Consider the following 23858-nt stretch of genomic DNA (forward strand, 5'->3'; position numbering starts at 1 on the left):
TGTCAAACGCATCCGTTTTAGTGTGGTGTCACACTATGCGTTTTTACCGCTCCCGCTAAAACGCTCCTGTTTGACGGGATGATAATATCACACGTTATTAAATGGTACTAGTCACATATATGCGTTTTCGCCGCACCAACCGGATGCAACCGCATCCTGCTGCCGCTGCGCAGGATGACATGACAACCCCAATGACATGAAACCACGTGTTGTTGCACGTTGGTTGTCATCAGTTGTCACACTGAGCGTTGCAACCGGGTGTTTTGTTAGGTTTACAATGTTTGATGTCGGTTTATTCATCGAGTGCGTGCATGCAAAAACTGCACTGTGGGAAAAACAATCTAAAGAGTATGTAGATAAAAGCTGTAGGGAGAAATCATGGGTAGAAATTGAATTTTTGGACATTCGGTAATATACAAAAAAATTTTTCTTGTTCATTCGAATTTTTTCATAAATCTTCGCGAACCTATTATTAGATTCTCGTCCTGAATTAAAAGGATCAATCTAATATTGACAATATATCTGCTTTCGCAATAGCCCCTCCGCCTCAAGCGCACAAACCATCTTTAACAATAATTGAGACATGACACTACTTAGACTGCCAAAATATAGCAAAAACGCATCCCGTTAAACCGGAATAGTGTGACAAGTAGATCTCATCCTGTCAAACCGCATCCGTTTTAGCGGGAGCGGTAAAAACGCATAGTGTGACACCACACTTAGTAACGCTTTCTTTTGCTCTTCTTACTCCTTCCATTTCGATCGCTTTACGTTCGATTCATAACTGCCTCATGCTTAGTTCACAACACGTTCCTTTTCGTTTCCCGCTTCTTTAACCTCCTCTTCATCACACACTTTTCTTTCTGCCTCTTGGAGTCCTTTGCCAATCCTTGTTCAAACATTTTTACGTCTATTGTACGCCTTATTAAGCTTTTTATCTGGTTCTTTTCACACACTTTTTGCATTTGCATTTGCCTCACACTGACCTCACTCTTTTCTCGTATCTCTTTCCTTCTTTCTGCCTGATTTAGGTCTCCTTTACACTTGTTTCCATAAGAACCTTTATCTCCTCAGCTTCACACGTTTCTTCTTTGACCCATTCATATTCCCTTCACGTGTCCTTCTTTTATGTTCAATTTCTTTAGACCTCGTTTCTTTGCTGACGTCTTATTCTTTCTTTCATGATTTATTCAGGCACCTTTTTTCCATTACAACTTCTTCACGCCTCCTTTCGCCTCATTCGTGCCCGTTTTATATTTTACCTGTTTCAAGTCCCTTTTCCATTACTTTTACACGTCCTTTGCTTCCACAAGCAACATTCACGTCCATTTCATTGCTGCATTTTGTTCGCCATCTTCGGCTCCTTTGTAGGTAGGTACCTACACGTCTCCTGCAGGCCTTCTCTAAGGCTTCGGTTAGCGTTTCCGTTATTCAATGTTTGTGCACCACTTTTTCAATTTTTTCTATTTCGTCTTGTCTCCATATACGCTTCCTCGCGTCATGCTCGATTCATCTTCCTTCTTTAAGTAGGTGACGTGGAAATAAAAATTATGCGTTTAACACTGTCACAAACAGCGAACTAGGTAGAAACTTGACCACAAAACAAGGGTAACAACGTGTTAATGACATTTTGGTTTTTGGATATGGGTGAGGAATGTGTATATGATATTACTGTGGTATTTTCGTATACCTAACATATTTTTGTTTTTGTTTCAGATTGGCGAGTAGAGAACTCAATGTGCGAAGTAAACCGAGGCTATGTGAAGTAGTAAAATTGGAACTGTAATAAAAATATGGCCTTAAATTCTGATTGGTTAGATGAAAAGGGATCCGTCGAGTATTGCGAATTACTGAAGGTTGTTCGGGAAAGCGGCGACGGCGAATCTAAAGAAACAAGCCCGCATACGTCAGCATCGGAGGACGATAATCACGAAATAGCGCAATCCTTGATCGACGTAAACCGTAAAATAGAAAGAAGAAAGGATAAAAAGGTATCGAAAATCCCGATTCGACAAGGTAAGGCGCCCCATAATGCAGATGTCACCAAATCAACCTGCGGTAACAAGTTTCATTACGACGAGCCGGACTATGCCGAAACGGCGAGGGCATTTCATAAAATTTCAGATAAAAGCCAAATAGATATTATCGGGCAAGGTAAAATCGAAATTGATTCTGCTGTTGACACGCTCATATTTGAAAATTGTGCAGCCGATGGGAAAACGGAGGGTCTATCAGCAATATCAAATTTTGTTGATTCGGACGAATTAGATGTAAAAAGGCGAATGAAGAAGCTAAGGGAGAGTAACGGCGGTGACAATCTCCCAAACGCAATTGAAATGGAAACGGATTTGTTCGAATGCGGAACGCTGGAATTAGAAAAACCAAATATCGAGAGCGAGGCGAGATTGAGAGAAAAACACGCGGATGATCCGATACTGGAGGCACCGGAAGAATTCCGTTCTTGCGACAAGTCCAAATGCGGTATGAAGGTTAATGAGATGTTTCCTATGCCGGGTAGCGATATAGGTGAAGCGAAACCGTGTCGCATAGCTCCAGCAATCCGTGACCACGATATTGTAGCCGAACCGGAAGTTAATATGTGCGGGTTGGATTTGAACAAGCGCATAATAAAAATCTCCGAACGTGGGATCGGGGCGTATAACGAACTGGATCAAATTTGCATGACAAATGAGCCAAGAAAGTACAAAGTAAATGAAGTCGAAGATGTATCGACGGAACACGACGCACCCACTGAAATTATACACACCGTTGGCCATTGTCAACGCACACTTATTAATGGTGGGGAATCCGAAGACAATGACCAAATACAAAGCAATTCAATTACTATATCACCATTTGATACAGATCCACACGTCCACGACTGCATTGACGGTGCTAACAATACAAACATGGTCGGTATGTTAAATAAGTTCGTAGATTCGTGCAGTCAATTTGAAATTGTGACGAAGAACGACATAGCTGGGAAGATATTTCCGTCAGAAGGCGACGTTATCGAGATTAGCACTTCGAAGGGCATATCTGGAAGTACAAGTGAATCGGTATTAACAAACAGTGGGTGCCCTGAAGGACGTGACTTTATGAGCGACTCTTTGGATAACGGTGCGTATGCGTGCGCTGAGAATGAACAAACTCCGACGGCGGTGGCGGCGGCGGTGACGGTGAAACCATCGATCGCTATTGGCGTCGAGCGGTGCGCACAGGCGCCGCGGTGCAGTCGCATCTCCGTTGCCACGGTCTGTGCTGCGCCAACGTCAGAGTTCCCGATTTTAGGAAATTCCACAGAAAATTGCTCACATTTAAGCGATGTCGTGACTGAAAAACGCGCAACCGAACCGCTTTACACCAACAAACCGAAACCATACAACGAATCAACAACTGAGAGCGATCAAAAAACGAATCGTGCCAAAAAAAGTGAAAGCGCGAGTGATGAGTGTGCAGAAAAACAGGATACTCACTTAATTTGGACCTTTAAAAATGGCAGGCTCGTGTTTGAGACATCCGCAAATGTCGATAGTAAACCGGAGGTACTAAAATGTGATTCAGGAGAAAACGAGCAATCCAACGGTGAGAGTATTAGCAGTAGAGATTTAAATAGAAGATCAGCCGAGGGACGATCTCGACTGAAACACTTAGAAAATAAGCTCAAGCAGGCCGGCTTAACAGATGGAAAATCGAGAATCCCAAAATCCGACGATGAAGAGGAGGAAATTGCATTAGAAAATTCGCGAGAGGAAAAACAGGTGGTCGATAAATTAACGCAGCCTCTGCTTAAGTTGAATTGTGAGACAAACGAAAGTAGTGTCGCTTCTTTAGGAAGTGAAGACCTACCGCCGGAAGCGAGCGGAATTGCGTGTGGAAGCCTTTGCGAGTTCGATGTGCGTCAGGTCGGCTCATTCTCAGGATTAGCCGATTCCGACTTCTTCGTTGTTTACGATGAACTAGAAAACAGTAGTGACGAAGATGAGCGCGAAAACAATCTAATTAGCGAAATGCGGGGTGACGGCAGTATGGGTGCAGACGGTGAGCGAGCGAAGCAGCACAATCCGGATCAGAAAAATCTGAAATCACTACTTAAGAAACCGGGTAAGGGTCGCGATGCTAAGAAGAATCGGGTCGTCTTCAACGAGAACAAGAACGAATTTTTCGACGCCGATTACATTATTTTAATACGCGAGGAGTGCGATTACGACGACGAGGAGGACGACGGCGTCTGTACATGTAACGACCACGAAATGGTGCGGTTAACATGTTGCGAGCCTAATTGCAATTGTAATTTATACGAAGGATACAATTCTGATCCGACACCGCAAAGTCCTAAATTTGCTCCACCATTAGAGTTCGTAGATGCTGTTACGCTTAGCCCTCCTGAAGGGTACAAGGATATGGAATTGGGAGAACAACAGTTATTAGCTCTACAACAAATGGCAATGAGAGGGCAGAGAACCGCCGTTTGTCGTGATTGCAGTGCCACCCATGAAGATGATGGTAAGTCGTTTTTTTAAAATAATCTCTCTCGTGAAACTGAATTACGCACATCGCAGTTAATTGCAAAAGGATGTTGAGTACACTTCCGATTTTAATTAAATTTAAATTTACTTGAGATCGTTGATTAGGGATAAGAATTTAACGATGAGAAAAAGGAGAACATTTCCATTTTAACACGAGAAGCTTGGGAAAACTAAGCAGTTTGCAACTTTTCTTTATAATGTTGCTTTCATTCGAAACTTTTATTTTAGGACAAGCTCGCAAAGTTCTCGCAAAGAACAAATTTACAAATTTACCACTCTTAGGGGTTACTTTAAGGACTGTGCACAGGTGTAGGTGTCCTTATCATAAATTTATCTAAAATGCTGTAACTTCGCTTACATTTTTTGTAAATTACGAATGAGGTATTTAGAAATCGGGTAAATTAGTCTCATTCTAAGCAGTTCCACTTAATATGAGAATGAGATCAGGCATTGTTACACTATACGCATTTCATTTGTTAAAAGGAGGTCCATTTAAATTGGCGTATAACTAAAAAGTGTTTGCACTAGTTTCCGAATTTTCAATTATAATTGAGAATACTTTTCTCTGTTTTCAAAGCGACGTGATTGACGAGTTTTGCCCACAGAGATTCCTCCGAAATTCTGTCTGTCATTCTTTTGCCGGTGTGTGTTCTATACGTAAACTACCAGTCTCGATGAAGACAATCAATCACGTTGCTTGTTGTGTCTTATAATAAATGTCACATAAAACTCGGACCCACATTCTAGGTCTTCTAAGCAAGCGACAAATTTTCTGTTCAAACTGTGTAACGGCTTACTAACTGGATCATCAATTTGATGTATAGGGAAGAATTACACCAACCGCGGAAGCAGGAGAATATTTCAATTCGAACAAAGTTTCGATGACCAAACTTACTCACATCTTGAGACACTTCACGTTGATCCCAAAAGCTGTTAGACATGGACCTGTCCCATCGACTCACACTTCTCATCGAGCTGTTCCCCTTTTTCTTGGCAACATCTTACTACAACGAATTTCTAACTTTCGCAGTTAATTTTGGAGATAAAATATTACATTTTTGTATAGATCGAGAATTAAATATTTGTAAAAATATTCAAATACTGTCCATTTTTATACTTTTTTTTCTCCCTCTGTTCGACCCCTTTTTGTAAATATTGCTGTGTGCAATGACGTGCGTCACACCACCACCCACAAAACACCCTGTCCAGGTAGCTAAAAACAAATCAAAATTGAAGCTTAGAAATTTTAAAACTCTCCTCGTACACATCTGGCATCCCAAAATTTACTTAAAATTTCTCAATTTGAGACACTCGGAGGTCTTGGTCAACTTCCGACAATTTCAAAGAATTTATTTCCAAACACCTGAGATAAATCCTGGGCACAAATAGAAAAAACTGACATGAAAGCTCCAAAGGGTTGGTCACGACTTATTTTATAGTAGGGGAGCTAGCACGAAATCCACTGAACGAGAACGAGTTCCATTTTGCCCTATCAGAGTATGCTAAAATCGATCGTCTGCCGCCTCAGGTCATACGACTTAAGGCGCTGCGGGTACTTCTTGTGGTACCAATTCTGAAAGGTTGTTTTTCGAGAAAATAAGTTATACACCAAATGAAAACGTTGATAATAGCTCTTAAAAAAATATTTAAAAAAATCGCGGACATTTGATAACTTCGTAAAAAAACAATTCTTAGTCGGTTTTTCACGAACTTTCTACGGATATAACTAGGTTACCGTTGGAAGAATGAAGCTGATTTTTTTTACAGACTAATGATAAGTACAGCCAATGACTATGAGAGTGTTTCTTTTTTAAATTTTTTGTTTAATTATAAGATATCTTATAATGTTAAGATAATAACGTCAGCAAAACTCAAAAAATTAATTTTACCGCCACCAGATCTATTTGTACCAGAAACTCGGTCAAATTGCTAGGTATTACATTAGACAATGAACTCAATTGGGAGACTCACGTGGACAGATTATGCACGACATTATCTTCCAACATTTATTTGTTATTAAAATTACGACAATCTGTAAATGTTCATGTACCTACTCATATCAAGCTACTACGCTTTCATTCACTCCAGAATTAGCTACGGGATAACTGTATGGGGCAGATCTCCTCATTCTGAAAGAGTCTTTAGAATTCAAAAAAAAAGCTGTGCGGATTATTGCCAGTATTGGAAATAGAGATCATTGCAGAGATGTGTTTAAACATTTTAAAATAATGCCATTACCATGCATATATATTTATAACACATTAGTTGATATCCATAAATTAACAATCTCTAAAGGAGAAGTATCAGATAGGAGCATCCACAATTACAACACTCGCTATTGTCAATTGTTATTGCCCCCAAAATTTAAGCTATGTGTGTCCGACAGAAACTCACTGAATGTAAAACTCTACAACAAATTGGATAGTCAATTAAAACTAATGCCATTGCCTAAATTTAAAATTAATGTTAAAAAACTCTTGTTGCAAAATTGTTTTTACAGTATCGCAGAATATTTGAATACCTACTCCTTAATGCACGCGAATCTAGTCTTGTAGTTCCTAACATACTGTGATATTTTTAATGTGTGAAATATTTATATATACCTATACTCCTTTATATCTCATATACCATTTTGACGTGACAAACAATGTAAATTGAATAGGTCCAATAAACATTATTATTATTATTATTAATAAGATAATCTTGTAATTAGAGAAAAAATTTAAAAACGAAACACCGATAAGTCATTAGTAGTACCTATCATCAGTCTGTAAAAAAAATCAGCTTCTTTCGTCCAACCGTAACCTAGTTATATCCGTAGAAAGTTCGTGAAAAACCGACTAAGAATTGTTTTTTTACGGAGTTATCAAATGCGCGCGATTTTTTAAAATATTTTTTCAAGAGCTATTATCAACGTTTTCATTTAGTGTATAACTTATTTTCTCGAAAAACAACCTTTCAGAATTGGTACCGCAAGAAGTACCCGCAGCGCCTTAAGTCATATGACCTGAGGCGGCAGACGATCGATTTTAGCATACTCTGATAGGGCAAAATGGAACACCATCGGTTAAAATTTTGATCATTCTCGTTCAGTGGATTTCGTGTTAGCTCCCCTACTATTAGGGGACAAAGATTTCCTTCATTGCCACCATTTTCCTTAATTTCCCCAAGATTTCTGGCATTGTCTTAAATTTCCCCAAATTTACACAAAAGAGTAACGTTACATTACTTCTCTATAGAAAAACCTTATATTTCCTTTTCATTTCCTCTAGATTTCCTCAAAATTTCCCTAGAATTTTGAAATTTCCTATTTTCCCAGAATTACCTTTAATTTCGTCAATTTCTTACATATTTCCCAGATATTTCTACGAAATTTCTTATATGAGGGACAAGAATTTCCCTCGTGATCAAACCCTCGGAAAGCTCTATCCTGCTCGCACACTGGATTCGAATAAAAACAATTGACACAATGACAAAAATTTATTTGGAAACACACGAAACAAAATCCCTGAAAGAAAAAAAACCTTACGAAGCTCGTTTGGACATATTCCTCCGCACGTAGGCGGTCGACAAGTAAAACAAGAAATCATAAAATCACTTGTTTTTTTTTAAATAATCCAAATGATCTGCTCGTGCAAGGTTTGCGACATTGAGACGCACTTATCAAATACACAAAAACACTCACTAACAGTTTCAGAAAAATTCACTTCTTCTTCGCCGGCCCGTGTGGCGCAGTTCAGTTAAAGCTGAACTGTGGCGCTAATAGGGTCCCTGGTTCGAATCCGGGTTCGGGCATGGATATTTGTAAATGTATAGTGGGTTGGGTTGGTAGAGCAGCCTTGGCTGAAATAATAAAAAAATAAATAGATAAATAAAAAATATATAGCACAGAATTAGATGTCAAACAAAACTGGTTTGATGATGAGTAGGATGAAAAAATTTTCGATGTCTGTTTGGACTGTAAAAACTTTAAATAATAGAACCTTAATGCCTACTACACTGTTTCCTTTTTCAATTCGACATTTTCGACCTTTTCCGAAATTAGACAACATTATAAAAAAATGACTACCTGTGTTTTCGTTTGCAGCACTAGCACTACCATGTCCTGTCATTTATTTTGCCTGAACCTCTTATCGAAAACCACCAGATCTCCCTGCATTTTAATACATGTTTAATACACAAATTTAAATAAACAATAAAAGCGATAAAATTTAAACAAGAATTACGCAATGAAGTACATTTTTAAAAGGAAAAAATAACACTGACAAACAAATTCAAATAAAACCAGCGAAGTCTCCCAGATTTACACTTCAGAAATAACATAAAGGTTGTTCCGTTATTATTTTACACAACAATACACATTTAAGGGGGGGGGTAGTTGGAGATAACAGTATCCTTCTACAATACGTTCCCAACAGTGAAAACCGCGCAATAAAAAAGGATGCAATGCAATTTTCAAACCTACAAAATGGCGAGGTACTCGGGCATTTCCTCTATGTCCTTTATTCGTCTACAGATGATTGTATTTCTAATCTGTTATTAAGAAGAACCTCAGAAACAAAATTTCAAAATCGTATTCTTCGAATTACAGCGGATAGTTGTTTATTTGATAATGATTTAATACAAATTAGCCTTTAACAATACGTACTACCTTGCATACGACGGTTGCGTTGCGTTCATTTGCTTTTATACAAAATTGTATTTTATTGTAGCGCCTGAGAGGCAATTGATACAAGATCGATTTTTGTACCACTTCAATGCACAAAAAGGAAATTGCGTACGTTTTTAACGCCCAAAAGATGTCAAAGCCGTTAGTTATGTCATTTCGTATAGTTTTACTTATCTCTCCAGTTTAATCAACTAATATTTTCTGCAATTTTGTAAAACTAAGGTCTTGCCATCTATCGATGAATTTATTTGCAAATAAGTACCTTGACAACCATTGGATCAACAATGGTATTCATGGAATTTATTCGGAAAATGAAGTTTTTGAGAAGTGGAAAAACCAGGCCCAAAAGAAATTAATTCTCAAGTTATTAATTTTTAAGTTCAAAACTACCTCCCGCAGAGGAGCTACCGACCTAAGGTAGATGATAAATAATGCACATTGTGAATCAAGTATTTAGACCTTAAGATCTTGAATTACAACTCAGAAGATATTGAATTTCATGTGGTTTTTAAGATCATGGCGTTGGAGATTTGGCAATTTTTAATTTTTCAAAGTGGATCAATAATATTTTTTCGAGAAACGACGATTCAATTTCTATGATTTGCATTCCATTTTTTTGAATCCGACAGTAGCTATTTTTGGCAAATATTTTGAATGAAATCAAATGGCGCAGAGTATAACGAAAATGTGTAAAATTCACTTTTGATTGATGGGCTGAGATGGAAACGGAATTGTAATTCGTTTATGTGTGCTCATCAATATATTACTGTATGATTTGCATATTTATGGCGATTTATTATTATTGCGAAATACACATGGGTTCATGAGCAAATAAGAATGGTGCATAAATTTGCATTGGTGATCGTTGCAATACGCTTGTGGTCTAATCTTAAAAAACTCTCCTCTCTTACTTAAAGTTCAGAAGAATTTTGGATCTTCTCTCAAAGAGACCATTACATTAGCAACAATTTTTAAAAGTATCTACTATGCAATCAAAAAAGGGTTGCTGTCGAGTCACCTTTGGAATTTTTGTTTACATGGGAAATAATATTTAACTTCAACTTCCAAAGGCCACTCGAAGTCAATTCTTTTTTGATCGCTCATTTCTTAAAAACGACATCTGATTGGGCACCAACGTATTTTCATTTTTCTATCCTCATTGGGCCATAGATAACGTCGTTTTTAGGCGTCGGCCTTAAATGTATGTCCAGCTAAACGATTGTGATGAAAACCTTTTTAAGTTCAGTGCGCCATAAGAAATAGAATATTTATTACTTGTTGGGGTGGTTTTTTCAATATACACTTTTTTTGTTAATTAGACTGACTGACCAGGCAGAAGTAGGTCCAGTGGACTGGTTTATTTTGTATAATGTGATAAGAAACTCATTTTGGTTGTTTGAATGTGATTTTGTACACGCATGAGCGATAAGTTATTCAAGGTCCCGCCAAAACGGCTACAAATTGATTATAATATTGTTATTCGTTAGTGACGGTTGAAGCATTGACCGCGAAAAGTTTACGTGTTTTGCTTCCGTGAACGTCTTCTTGTTGAGGGTGTGGTGTTTGGGGTAAGTCGTTTCTTTAATCATTTACTGGTATTTTCCATATCGTCCATGTTTTATAAAAATCATGTTCTCTAGGGGATTATTTAGAAATACCTAATTCAGTCCCCCACACGAGATGAAACGGCAAACTTTTAAAGGAATATTTAATTATTTAATCTAACTCGACAGATCATACAGACACCGAACAAAGATTCAGATTAACTATAGCAACAGTGCTTTTACCAGTAGTTACCCTTACCAAGAGTCTAAATTTGACTTAACGTCTTAATATCCAGTTGGCATTAGATCAACAAATGGCAGAAATGACTCAGAACTCGAAACATTTTCCAAAGTCCTTGTGGCGTGTTTAAAATGTGAAATAGGAGAAATGGTGCACGATACGCTCAAGCTACGGTTAAGAATGCGGTTGGTTGGCGTAACTTAAATTTATTTATACTGAAGTGAATCTTTATCTTTAACTGGAATTTTAAAATCGAAATAACGAACTCATAGTCGTTTTTTAGATGCCCTATTTGGTAATATGCATAACGGCCGATCTCGAATTTGAAATGTAAACGAGTTATCGCCGTTGGCGGTTTCCTTTAATACATATAGTTTATGATTACATATGCAGAATTTGGTTGCGCAACAAAAACACTAAGAGAAATAAAAACGTACGTTCGAGCATGGAAAATCGGTTAGTATGGGGTCGAAAAGGATGGTTAGTAAAAAAAAGGCGCAATTTGGTAAAATCAGTGGGGCGTGACTGAAAATGTACACAAAGTATCTCACTATCGGAATACTGCACTACAAGGTAAATTCTTTTCAATTAACATTAACTAATTGAATTAGAGATTTATTTGCAAGTAGGCTTTATAATCATAATATGAATGTTCGCGGTGGAGCGTGATTCAGGGACAGACGTAAATAATCTAGACGTTGCAATGTTACGCGACGCTAATTGGGATTGATTAAAATTAAGCCGTTTGGATGTCAATTATTGGTGAATCAAGTTGCTAAATCATGCGAGCTGTGACTCATAGAACATTTTACTGCAACTGTTAGTGTGGTCAAAAATGAGGCTTCAAATTTTGGTTCTGTATGCAGAACACTAAATTCCCGAATACTAGTTCCGCGTTCCCGTGGATTTTCAATCTCGAGTATTGTCATTTATCGCTCGTTCGTAAGTAGACCGAAAATTAAGGGCTCAGCCAATGAAAAGAAGGGGACGAAATCCTCACCCTCACCGACCGGGAAATGGCATTCAAAACCAATAAAATTTGTCCCAAAAGATGGATAGAATGTCGTCGCGGTTGGTTCGGTCGTCGGGGTAATCTATCGAGGTGGTGCACCTGAACGTCGATTCTGTGTTGGAATCGCAAAACGGTTCTTCGATGCAGCTCTAGTCTAGTTTAATGGCAATTTGACCACAATTTGTTCAGATTATTTTATTCAGGGATTCAGGCTACGAAAAATTGGTTCTTATTCCCTCGAGTAATATCTTTGAGCGTAAAGTTTTCCAAATAATAATAATACGAATTATTACTAATTCTCTGCAACAGTGACAGTGAATAGGGATAGTGAATAGCGCGGCACATAAATATTGCGCTAGCAATGTCTAACGTCCGACACTAGGGCAAATCAAATACTAAAACCTTAATTAATACTTGCTACAATTTTGCAATTTTCAACTGATTGCAAAAATGTACAACTTAATTTTCGGGCAAAATCGTTCTAATGTTCCTTCTCTATAGGCACAGTTTCCAATGTAAGAATATTGTTTTTCTATTTCGGTGTCACAATGATGATTTTGTACAACTGTTTTCGACCGAAAACAGTTGTACAAAGACAGTGATTATAGTCGTTTTTTTTGGTAACTCATCTCTTAAGTTGGCAGTTACTAGTTAGTACAAGTAGGTACTTCGTTGGGTACTTTCATGTTTGAACTTCAAAATGTCAGTCTTACTACGCTGCCAACCTAAAACTTAACGGCATAAAAAGTGTTCCCAACATAAAACATGTTAGTTCTAATGTTCCCTATAGTTTTTGATAATGATTTTTTTTAATTAAATTAAAGCACCGAAATAGAAAAAATAGTATGAAAAACGCGTGTTACAATGCTTTATTGTAATACTCCTATCTTGCGGACAATCGTGGCTACGCTTCGCGTCGCCACTCGTGCCACAAGATAGTCGTATTACAATAGGTCGCATTGTAACACTTGTCTTTCAATATACTATTTTCTATTTCGGTGTCACAATGATGATTTTGTACAACTGTTTTCGACCGAAAACAGTTGTACAAAGACAGTGATTATAGTCGTTTTTTTTGGTAACTCATCTCTTAAGTTGGCAGTTACTAGTTAGTACAAGTAGGTACTTCGTTGGGTACTTTCATGTTTGAACTTCAAAATGTCAGTCTTACTACGCTGCCAACCTAAAACTTAACGGCATAAAAAGTGTTCCCAACATAAAACATGTTAGTTCTAATGTTCCCTATAGTTTTTGATAATGATTTTTTTTAATTAAATTAAAGCACCGAAATAGAAAAAATAGTATGAAAAACGCGTGTTACAATGCTTTATTGTAATACTCCTATCTTGCGGACAATCGTGGCTACGCTTCGCGTCGCCACTCGTGCCACAAGATAGTCGTATTACAATAGGTCGCATTGTAACACTTGTCTTTCAATATACTATTGTATCGATGAGAATTCGCGAGTGCCAATATTAAAATGATATTTAACTGACTTCAAGACGTAGTGTGGACGAAATGGAAAACAATGTTCGAGAAATCCTGCGTACAGCATTCTAACTTTTACCTTAATTCTTTGAAATTGGGTTCTTGCATGTACGCTGAGTAAAATCAATTCACAACAAATATCAAATACCAAACCTGGAGTTGAAAATTGATTTCTCATAATATTTTTGTAAATCGTTCTAAAATCTTAGCTTCATCAGGAGGAAAATTGTTATATCCGCCTCTGCCAGTAACACTATCATTAATGTGACATGGAAAAAAACTTCCAACCTGCTACTCCTTTGAAAATTGAGGACTAATTAAAATTAAAAATTTGTATGCTTTTGTACAGATTGGTCTTAAATTCGAAACACATTTCTCGAATCTTTCAGAAAGTGATTTGGAACTTATTTATTCGAAGGAATAAAGTGCAAATTTTCACAAAAAGTGAGCGTTGGGTACAAATTAGTCTTAAATTTAAAGTGACAATCTTATTTTAAAATTCAGTTTTCAAGCTAAAGCACGCAATAAGAATTTTAATTTCTTGTATTAAATTAGTTTATAACTAGTCCTAAATTATAGGCAGATTACTTTCAAATTTGGGGCTGCGAGCTTTATTCCCGAGCTTTCTGCCTGACTGGTTAATATTAGTTAATCAAGTAAGGATGCAAGTATTTAACGCAGTTCAATCCAAAATCAGACCTGGTAGAAGCTGTGGGATATTCGTTAGTGAAAAAGTGTAATCCATTTTCGTGTTGCTCAAATTTCACTCTTTTCAGATCGCACGAAAATTCGTTAAATACGGAAATGCGTCCCCATATTTACTACAAAAGGCGATTTCTGGTCCCTTGCGCTTTTATGACTTCAGCGTAACCTGAACCCAATTTGATATTATTCTTTGAACTTTTTATTGTGTTTTGTTTCTTTGATAAATCCCCTTTTTCCGCTTTTTATCCCTTTAGCTATTTATTTCACCTTTTTTTCCTCCGAGATGGAAGCTTTTAAATCGGGCCAATTTTAGAAGTTCATAAAGTGGCGTTTCGATTTTTATTTCGGTTAATGACGGCGTCCGTGTATAAAGTGTAGGTACGTAATTATTGATTACAAACACCGGAGCTGCTATAACCGTTGTGGATGTGGTTGAAACATTAACGCAAGCTACTTTCGAGGGGCTTCCGACATTTCCCTTATTGCGTTTACCTATCTCAAATTTGAACTTGTAATTATTTGTCCCGAAAAATACGGGTTGGTCAATGTAGCTTTTTTATAATTTTCGCGTTTATACGAGGTTGTTAAATAATATAAATACTTAATAAATTATATGCACCTTCACTTTAATCTTTACCCAAAATCGTCATGAAACCTTCATTTTGATGCCTACTTTATGTCAGGAAATTTTCCATGGCAGAGGCAGACCAGACTACGTTTCCTGTCGCCTGTCACTTTACTGCCGCACCTGTCACTTTACCGGCAGCGCTAAATGTCTATAATGACTCCTGTCATCACTCACGGTTGATATTAATTAAAGTTCTATACAACAATTGAAATTTTGTATTAAAATACAATTTTGGGTAACATTTGATACAAAACTCGTCACTAAAATGACATTACTTGACTCAGAAATTAAATTACTCGGCCCCTGTGGGGTCTCGTACTTCAATGTTTCCTCGGCAGTAATTTGCCTGACTATTAATCGTATGTCCGCAATTTACTGGTTTTTATTTGGACGATGTTTTAGCACATTTAAAAAACCTTTTAACACAAACTGCATATTTTCCATAAATTTACACACTCAACATACAGGGTGACAATTTGAAAACTTACCACCCCCCATATCTTAGTAAATAAACAAGATATTTAAAAAAATCAAAATCCGTTTCGGTAATTCGGAGGGGGAATCACAATGACATAGTTGGCGACGCACCCCCTCACGCCCCCTGCGCCCTAGCCACCCCAACTTTTAAATCTTAAATAGTGACTCCCCATGTGTGATACGTAATTGGAAAGCTATGAAAAAATGCTTTCCAACCATACCAAATAGTATTACATTTAGGTTAGTAATTATCGTGCAGATCAAAAAATAAACATGGAAAATCGTATTTAACTTGAACTTCCAAGCCGACTCGACAGCAACTCATTTTTGATCGTCAGTTATAATCTATTCTCAAACTCTTGTCGAACCTTTTCAAATGTTGGTTTTGCAATATTTCGACATTCTTGAATTATTCTCTGTCTTAGTTCGTCTATGTTCGCCGGTTGCGTTTTAAATACGACAGATTTCAAATGTATCAATTAGTGTGTATTTGTTGATTTGCACCGATTAATTACTAACCTAAAGTAATGCTATTTTGTATTGGTTGGAAAGGCATTTTTTCAGAGCTTTTCCACGACGTATCACACATGGGGGGGTCACTATTTAAAGATTTAAAAGTGGGCGTTGGAAGGGGCGCAGGGCGTTGGAGGGGGGCGTGCCAAACTATGTCATTGTGATTACCCCCTCCGATACCGAAACGGATTTTGATTTTTTAAATATCTCGTTTATTTACTAAGATATGGGGGGTGGTAAGTTTTCAAATTGTCACCCTGTATAAGTACATAATAAAATGCCATTGAAAATTTGAAAATGGCATAACTAGAAATTTGCATGTTAAGACAAGCAATTAAAATTTGGAAATCGCATCAGCATTCAATATTTATACACGTTATTGATTTCTGATTACATATTCACAATCGGGTTTTATTTGCAGGCTTTTTATTAAAAGGAATTACGTGGATAGAGATTTTTCTTTTGGCGTTATTATTATTGTATAAAAGTTTGGTGGAGATTCATGGCATTTCATCAAAATCAAATTCGGTCGGCAACGAGTTCGGCCACCACTCCGAATTTTGGTAGGCGTGGATACAATCGTTCATCAATGCACATGGAATAAATTATATTCACAATTTGTTTTCATTATGCTACATTATTGCATCCTTTTTGCTTTTTAGAGTAGAGGTATGCAAAAGGTTATTCACGCAATTATAACGTACGTACACACGTTTTGAATGACTGGGACTGGAACGTACATGCGTTGTCTACGAATTGGCGTGTTTAATCGGGCAATTGATACATAATCTATTAAATTAACACATAATGTGCCAAATGAAACATATAATTCATATACTGACTGACTGACTGACTGACTGATCGCTTCACTTCCGGTTTTACCGGATGTGGATAACGACTTTTTATTTTAAATAGAACACCCTTTATTTTATTGCATTTTCGATATCTAAATGAAAATATACATCCGAGTATACATCGTTTAATATCACATTTCCCTATTTTATTATTTTATTTTCATCAAAGGTTTTCAAGTTCATGCTTTTTCAAAATTTTGGACGTTTGTTTGCTTTTCTGTATCGCCCTGTATGTATGACTCCGTTGACTTGAATTTCAAAAAGCCTTCCAAAATCAACAATACAGACTTGCGGCGCTACATGAAAATGATTTAGATTGTGATTGCCTTTCTACAATGTGTTTTAAATATGGTCAATTTTTTAACAACTTCAAACCTTAAGAAGTTGATTTTTTGCTTTATATTGCACTTTCAAATCTCGAAAAAATTTTTGCATCGAACAATCAGACTGTACAACGTGAAATGGGCTAAAAATCGACTTATTTCAGATGTTTTTCCCAATAGTAGATAATAACATTAAAAAGAATTTTGGTGTAGGTACATATGGACCACTTCGTCCATTTTAGGTAAAATAATATTTCCAGTTCTCTAAGACTTTCGATTCACTTCGATATTTTAAATGGGGGTTTGTTTATATTCGTTTTTTTTAAATCTGCGTAAATCGAATTCTTTTATAATTTTTTCAACTTTTAAAATAAGTTTTCCAAAATTGAAAGAATTGTCCGAATGGGCTACGTTGAGAGCCGCATGATAATATAACTCCTTAAATCAATTTACTACATGATTAGTCAATCGAGAAGGTGAATTTTGCAACACGGAATTTGACAGTTTTCTAAAAAAAAAAGATTTTTTTTGTCAAAAAAGCTTATGGAAAGTGTTACTTTTTTTCACGACTTTTTTTATGCGCTTCCATTTGCGTCTCTAGGTGGCCCATGGGCCGAGATCTAGATGAATAAACAGACAGATAGACAGATCTCAACGTCGTTGTGTTACACTAAAAATGTATTTGAGATGTTCGGTACCGAGGTCCATATACAGTGTGAGCAACAATGATTGAAGCGTGCGTCATCACCGCTTGTTCCTATTAATATCAAAACTACCTTCTTTGTATGAGGTTGTATACGAAAATGACGTTCTGCGCTGTCACAGTGACGTGCGTCTATTCGTATTTCGTATCTTGTATCAAATCAGCATATGCTATGAGCGGCACATTGCCAAATTAGCTGAAGCGGCACGCTTCAATCTTTGTTGCTCACTCTGTACCATTGATAACAGACAAATCATAAAATACAATTTCGGTAACCTTCAAATATTTTTACGGCCCTCATTCTTTACTAAGCACGAACCTTTACCAAACTTTATGTGGGGGAGCGTATCTCCGCGGGAAATATCTGATACTGAACTGCTCATAAAATGGATATAGTGCGCCTATACTGTCAACAAAGTTATTACTCATAAGTACCGTCACCGTTATTTCACGATTAATAGGCCCCTCAAAAATTCCACAGAACTTTTCAAGATTTTTATAGGATGATTTCAAAGGAGCTGACCAGGGAGCTGACGAAATTTTTCTAAAAGAAAAGTACGCAGTCGTCATGTGCTACTTATATTCAAATAGTAATTATGAATAATACATACTATTATTTATAGTACATACTTTCAAATAAGAGATGAATCCATTGATACATTGGAAATTAAATAGCCAAAATATTCTAAATAAGAGTTTGGTGTTATAATTAATTTTTGATCAATGGCGGTTTTTGAGACAAATATCTTTGAAAGGGGAGTAGGTATGTCGAATCCCTCCATCCCAGTTTAATCGTAAGCACATTTTCTGACTGTTCGCACTATCCGCATTAATTAGGACACTTTACACCTACCTTTGCACTATAACGGATTTTAATTTACTTTTCGAAAATACGAAAGGGAATGCATTACCTAAGGCAGAAGCCCATATTTTCGTTACAGTACAAAATCCGCTTGGTGTAGGTAGAGAGCATAAGTCCACAAGAGCAATGGAAAGACGTACAATTATTTCGTTGCATTTGCGATGACAAAGCACATTAAAAAATCAATACCTACTACTGCAAAATTTTCCGACTAGCTACTTTTTAATAGTGAAACGTTGTATTTAGACATCCTGTCAGGGATTAATAGTGGCACTTTATTAGAGGACGTCAACTTCTATAAGGTTTGTTTTTCTTTTCAAGTTGATTTATGGTACGCTAGATTGCTTTTCGCTGCTTGCGATAGTTAATTTTAATGTTTTTGCAAATAGTGCTGTGTACACACATTTGTATTTCACTTCAGTAACTTTGTCACTCGACCAGGAAATGCAAATGGTCGCTGAAAACTGCTGTTGATATAATTAACACTAAGTATATGTGTAGTTCAGGCATCGAGCACCACATAGAGCGTGAGTGTTAATATCCTCTACTGTCTTAAATGTCCACTTATTTTGCACGCTTGGTACATTTTCTGTGCAGCACTCTCGAAAATGTCGGTATGCACGTTTCCCCTGGTGTCCCAGATAGACGTTTACTACATCTATTTACCTGGGGATTTGAGAAACAGTAAGAAATACAGTTTTGGTTAAATGGGAAAAAAGTTGCGCTATTCCGAGTACCATCAGATCCTGTATGGAAATGATACCTAAATATCTAGAAAGGGGTTTAAAAAATATAAGGCAAAAACTAACAAGTTAAAAAAGTAATCGTAAACGATTTACAAAAAGCGCATTTTCACTTCCATTCATTTCCCATTTGTAAGATGCAACTTTTGTTAAAATCGTAAAAATCCGGCCAAAAATATGAAAGATAGCATTGCATATGTTGCAATCCATTTTTGACGTGCTACTTCAATTTCAGTTTATAACAAGAGTTTCATTTCAATGCTTTTCTAAATAAGAAAGTTGGATCTGCGCATGCGCAAACCTAAATTTTGAAATTAACGTTAGATTTTCCTTTGTTCCAAGTGGCTATGTATCAAATTTCATTTAAATGCTTCCATAAATAAAAAAGTTAACAAAGCGCATGCCCAAAACCAAATTTTAAAACTGGCGTTAGATTTTCCTTTATTCCAAGTGCCTATGTATCAAATTTCATTTAAATACTTTTATAAATAAAAAAGTTTGCAATTCGGTTTATAAATGGTCGAGATGCGAAAAGGGCACCTGTGAATTTTGAATCCATTCGACTGACCTTTGGCATTGCGTATTATATGACTGAAGCTGTGCCCATATCATGCAATTCAGTTCATAACTAACGGAGATGTAAAAGCGATCGGACATTTCTAAACAAAGTTATTGTTTACACGGACCGATAGAGGGACAGACAGACAAAGGAACAGACGACCAGACCAACAGACAGACGACAGACAGCAATACAAAATTATAAACATCTCTAGGATCGTTAATAAACGGCAAAAGTGTAAAATTATGGAAGATAAAAAAAACGGTTTTTTAGTTTTTTTACAATAGCTTTTTTTAGCAATAAACGCAGGAAACATTCCTTCCTCGGTGCAAGCCTCGACACCATAACGAACTAAATAGCGAAAAAAGTAGAACAATAGCTCTTAAGATAAAGAACTACTAGCGTCTCCACGAACGAGCGGACGGACGGACAAAGTGGCCACAATAGCGCATTTTTTTTAAATTTTTGTGGAAATGCGCTAAAAATTAGCAGTTGACCCACGTTGCTGCCCTAGTTTCTGCCCCTTATGAAGCAGCTTGCCTTCGTAAACTCAGCTTACAAGATCCACAGTGTTTTGCTATTCGTTCGTTATATAGGCGTTTACTCATACCAAATTGTTCGAATTGCAAAAGCAAATTTTTTCGTTTGGCGCCTGCGTCAAAAACTCCGTTAATTTGTTACGTTCACTTTAGGCAAATGTAACAAAATTACCTTGAGATAAGCACACAGTAAGCTCAGGGAAAGCAGAGGTGTATCGGGGTTCTTATATACTAGCAAAACGCCACTTAGTGTTGAGTAAAAGTCAAAACAGAGGAGAGCTTACTTACCAAATGGGGAAACAAGGCAGACAAAGAGATCCTTGTTCTGGTCTTGAAAAGCTAAAGGGCTAAAATACTTGATAGGGATTTTAATTTACTAATTTACGATTTACGAGATCTTTAATCTCCAAAGGGGTTCCATTAATACTGGCAATCACAATTCAGGAACAATTATCGAAGAACTATCGTGTGTAAGTAGGTCACCGGTAATAGTTGATAGAATTGAAGTAGAATTTTCAAGCCGGTAATGTAGAAACTCATCTATGGCGCTCTTCAATTGATAAGATGGCAGTGGACCTTCTCAAATAAATATTCGTTGCGCAATATTGAGAAAATCCAAAATTCTGGGGTTTCCACTCAGGAAAATCAATGTAGAAAGCACAATTCGGTAGTTAATAATAAAGAAAAGAGTAATTCAGAAGTAAGAATCCTAAAAACGATTATTCAAAGTCAAAAGGTAAATGCGTAATTGTTGTTACATACTGCTCTGCACCGAGAGGAATTAAAGAAAACTCTGCACGACCTCAGATGGCGACACAAAGAACTAACGTAGTTAGAAATCCATTCTAAGATAATAACAAATTTACTACAGGTATAATTTATATCTAAACTAGTGGATTGCAAAGGAGACACCTAGATGGCGTAAGAATATAAATAAGAGTACAATTCAAATAGTTACCTACTTAAGCGGGATTTCAAATCGGAATATCAAACTGTAACAAATAATGGTACAAATTGCTCTTTTGAAAATACTTGCGATTTTTCTGGTAAATAACCAATTGTGGGAACCTACAAATATCCACGATATTCTTTAATCGCAGCATAGATTTTAGTCTTGAAAAAGTGCACCATAAAGATGGGGCTTTGTACAACTTCAACTAATAATAGAAAAGTAAAAAAATAAATATGAGCAAAATTAAAAGGTTTCCTAATACCTGTCCAAAAAGTAAGCAAGCAGAATTTGTTCTGTCACAGTTTCCACACTTTTCACGAAGTCAATTTTTCAAATTCTTTGTCGTGAGCGGTTTCAGATCTTCTGGGAACCGAACTAAGCTCTGTTTCTTCAGCTTTTTCGTTAATTTCTTCTTCTATTTTTTTTAGTTTTTCGGGAAAAGCTGAATTGTTTGGAAAAACCGTCATAGCAACTATAGCACACTTTGCCATTGCGCATACTCGACTAAAAAACAGGGTGAAATATTTGTTTATAAATGTGATTGATGCGGTTTTGTTATAACACGAACGAAGTGAGCTTACATTATACGAATTGTAATACGTAAGACGTTTAGGAATCATTTTGGTATGACATCACAAATCAAATCCCTTGGAAGTATAGAAACGACACGAATGGGAGATAGAGAGCCATAAAACGCCATTTTAGAGCTTTCATCGGCCGTTATAAAAAAAATGGAAGTGTCGATTGGGTTATTATAAACGAGATTGACGTACTGGCTTCGATTAAACTCTAGAGCGTACCGACGCTATCTACGCGGTTCCATAAATTATAACCTCGCGGCCCCTCTGAAATTCGGGGGATGGCATATTGAAGTCCCAAAGCGAAACGCATTGAGCTACTGATTAGTTCCTACCGGTCGTTTAAATTAAAAGAGTCGATGTGCCGCCGTCTAAAAATCGAGTTAAATCGACCACTTCATGTATAGAATTTGTCACAATGAAAACGTGCTTTTGTAGGAGCCAACGGAAAGCGAGGTATGATCTTAGGAATCGTGTGGGATAATCTGAAAGCGTACTAAATGCAATTAAAAAATAATGCAGTTGGCGAGGATTACAGTCTCGTAAGTGCTTTGGTTTTCATTTTTGTAACGCAACGAAATAAAAATGAAATATTTTTTCTATCCATAAGAAAATTCCCTTCATTACTGTTCCTTGGAAGTGTTTTTTCCCCTTTAACAGTTCCCACAGTACCTACTTTTTATTAACGTAAATTACACGAAAACTTGCTTAACAATTTATAAACTTTTAAAACAAGCTTAAACGTTACATAAAGTAAAACAAAAAGTTCCACTGCTTTCAGTCAATCTTTAAATGCATTTATTTATTTTTATTTCAACAAAGCGCTAGAATATTTATGTTAATTAACTAAGGTTTAACATTTATTTCTATATTAGGTGTGGAGACGTACACTGCAAATTTTAGTTACGTCATCCACCTACACCGCAAATTTATAATCGATTACGAAACACAACAAAGACTGCAGTTCGTAGGTCCTGGTCCAGATTTTATAGCACATTTGGCGGATTTGATATTTAAGTCATAAAATAAATACTTTTAGTACATGTGCCATATTACGATTATAAATCAGCCTTAAATCACAATTTTTAGTACGTACGACAAACATTTTTGCGAAAATACCCTCAAGTAAGGTACAAATTTTTTTCCGATCCTACATTCCTTTGTACATACAGTGATATTTATTAAGAAGTAGACATAAGGATTTAATTGTATTGTTTTTCGTATGTCTACTTTTAAAAGACAAAATCTCATCTGAAGGGCAATATCAACTTTTTCTTCGGTTGTATACGTCATCTCACACGTCAAGTAAAAATACGAAAGCCAAAGCAACAACATTCAAATTAATTAATATGACAGCCAAACCGTTATATTTTGTTTTAAGAAGTTATTTTGGTTGCATAAAATTAGGCGTCCTTTAGAATAGATTATGTCATTTAAAAGTAGGCATAGGGTGAAACAATAGACGTAAATCCCTATGTCTACTTCTTAATAAATATCACTGCATACTACTGAGAAATTATGTAATTCGGCGTAGGTATCTACTTACTTCCAATAACGCGTTATAAACGAATTTTCATTTCTGTACAATTTTAATCCAGTTCCCGAAAAGTGTTATGTCACGCACAGTGTTTCGCACAGTTTCGAAGGGATTAACTATATCTCCCTCGTTTCTAAAGATCGTAGTATGTGTATTAAAATTTTAAAGCCCACTAAACAAAATGGGCAATATAAAGTTAATGGTAAAAGATGAAATTGAGCCGCGTTAAAACAAAAACAATTTTGCTCGTAACGGAAGGTCGTGGTGTTTTCCATTAGTATGCAACGCTTATTTTTCATTAATTTTTCAAATGAAACTAGAATAAGGGAACGCTAATTTGAAGTGATGTAATCGTAATTGTGGAAGTCGCTTTTGCTCTGTTGTTCCCATATATCTAACCTA

At 36.5% G+C, this 23858-nt stretch overlaps 1 protein-coding gene across 2 annotated transcripts in view; it reads left to right on the top strand.

Annotated features, from left to right (window-relative positions):
• LOC116170350 overlaps window positions 1-23858 on the top strand; it is a 326971-nt gene that overhangs the window by 229496 nt on the left and 73617 nt on the right. For both annotated transcript variants that reach the window (XM_031486677.1, XM_031486678.1), the window contains one exon: window positions 1717-4506. In XM_031486677.1, coding sequence (XP_031342537.1) covers window positions 1794-4506 — 2713 coding nt within the window. In that variant the 5' untranslated portion in view covers window positions 1717-1793. The remainder of the gene's footprint in view (window positions 1-1716; window positions 4507-23858) is intronic.

Source organism: Photinus pyralis, unplaced genomic scaffold (assembly GCF_008802855.1).
Source record: "Photinus pyralis isolate 1611_PpyrPB1 unplaced genomic scaffold, Ppyr1.3 Ppyr1.4_LG5, whole genome shotgun sequence".
Classification (NCBI taxonomy): domain Eukaryota; kingdom Metazoa; phylum Arthropoda; class Insecta; order Coleoptera; family Lampyridae; genus Photinus; species Photinus pyralis.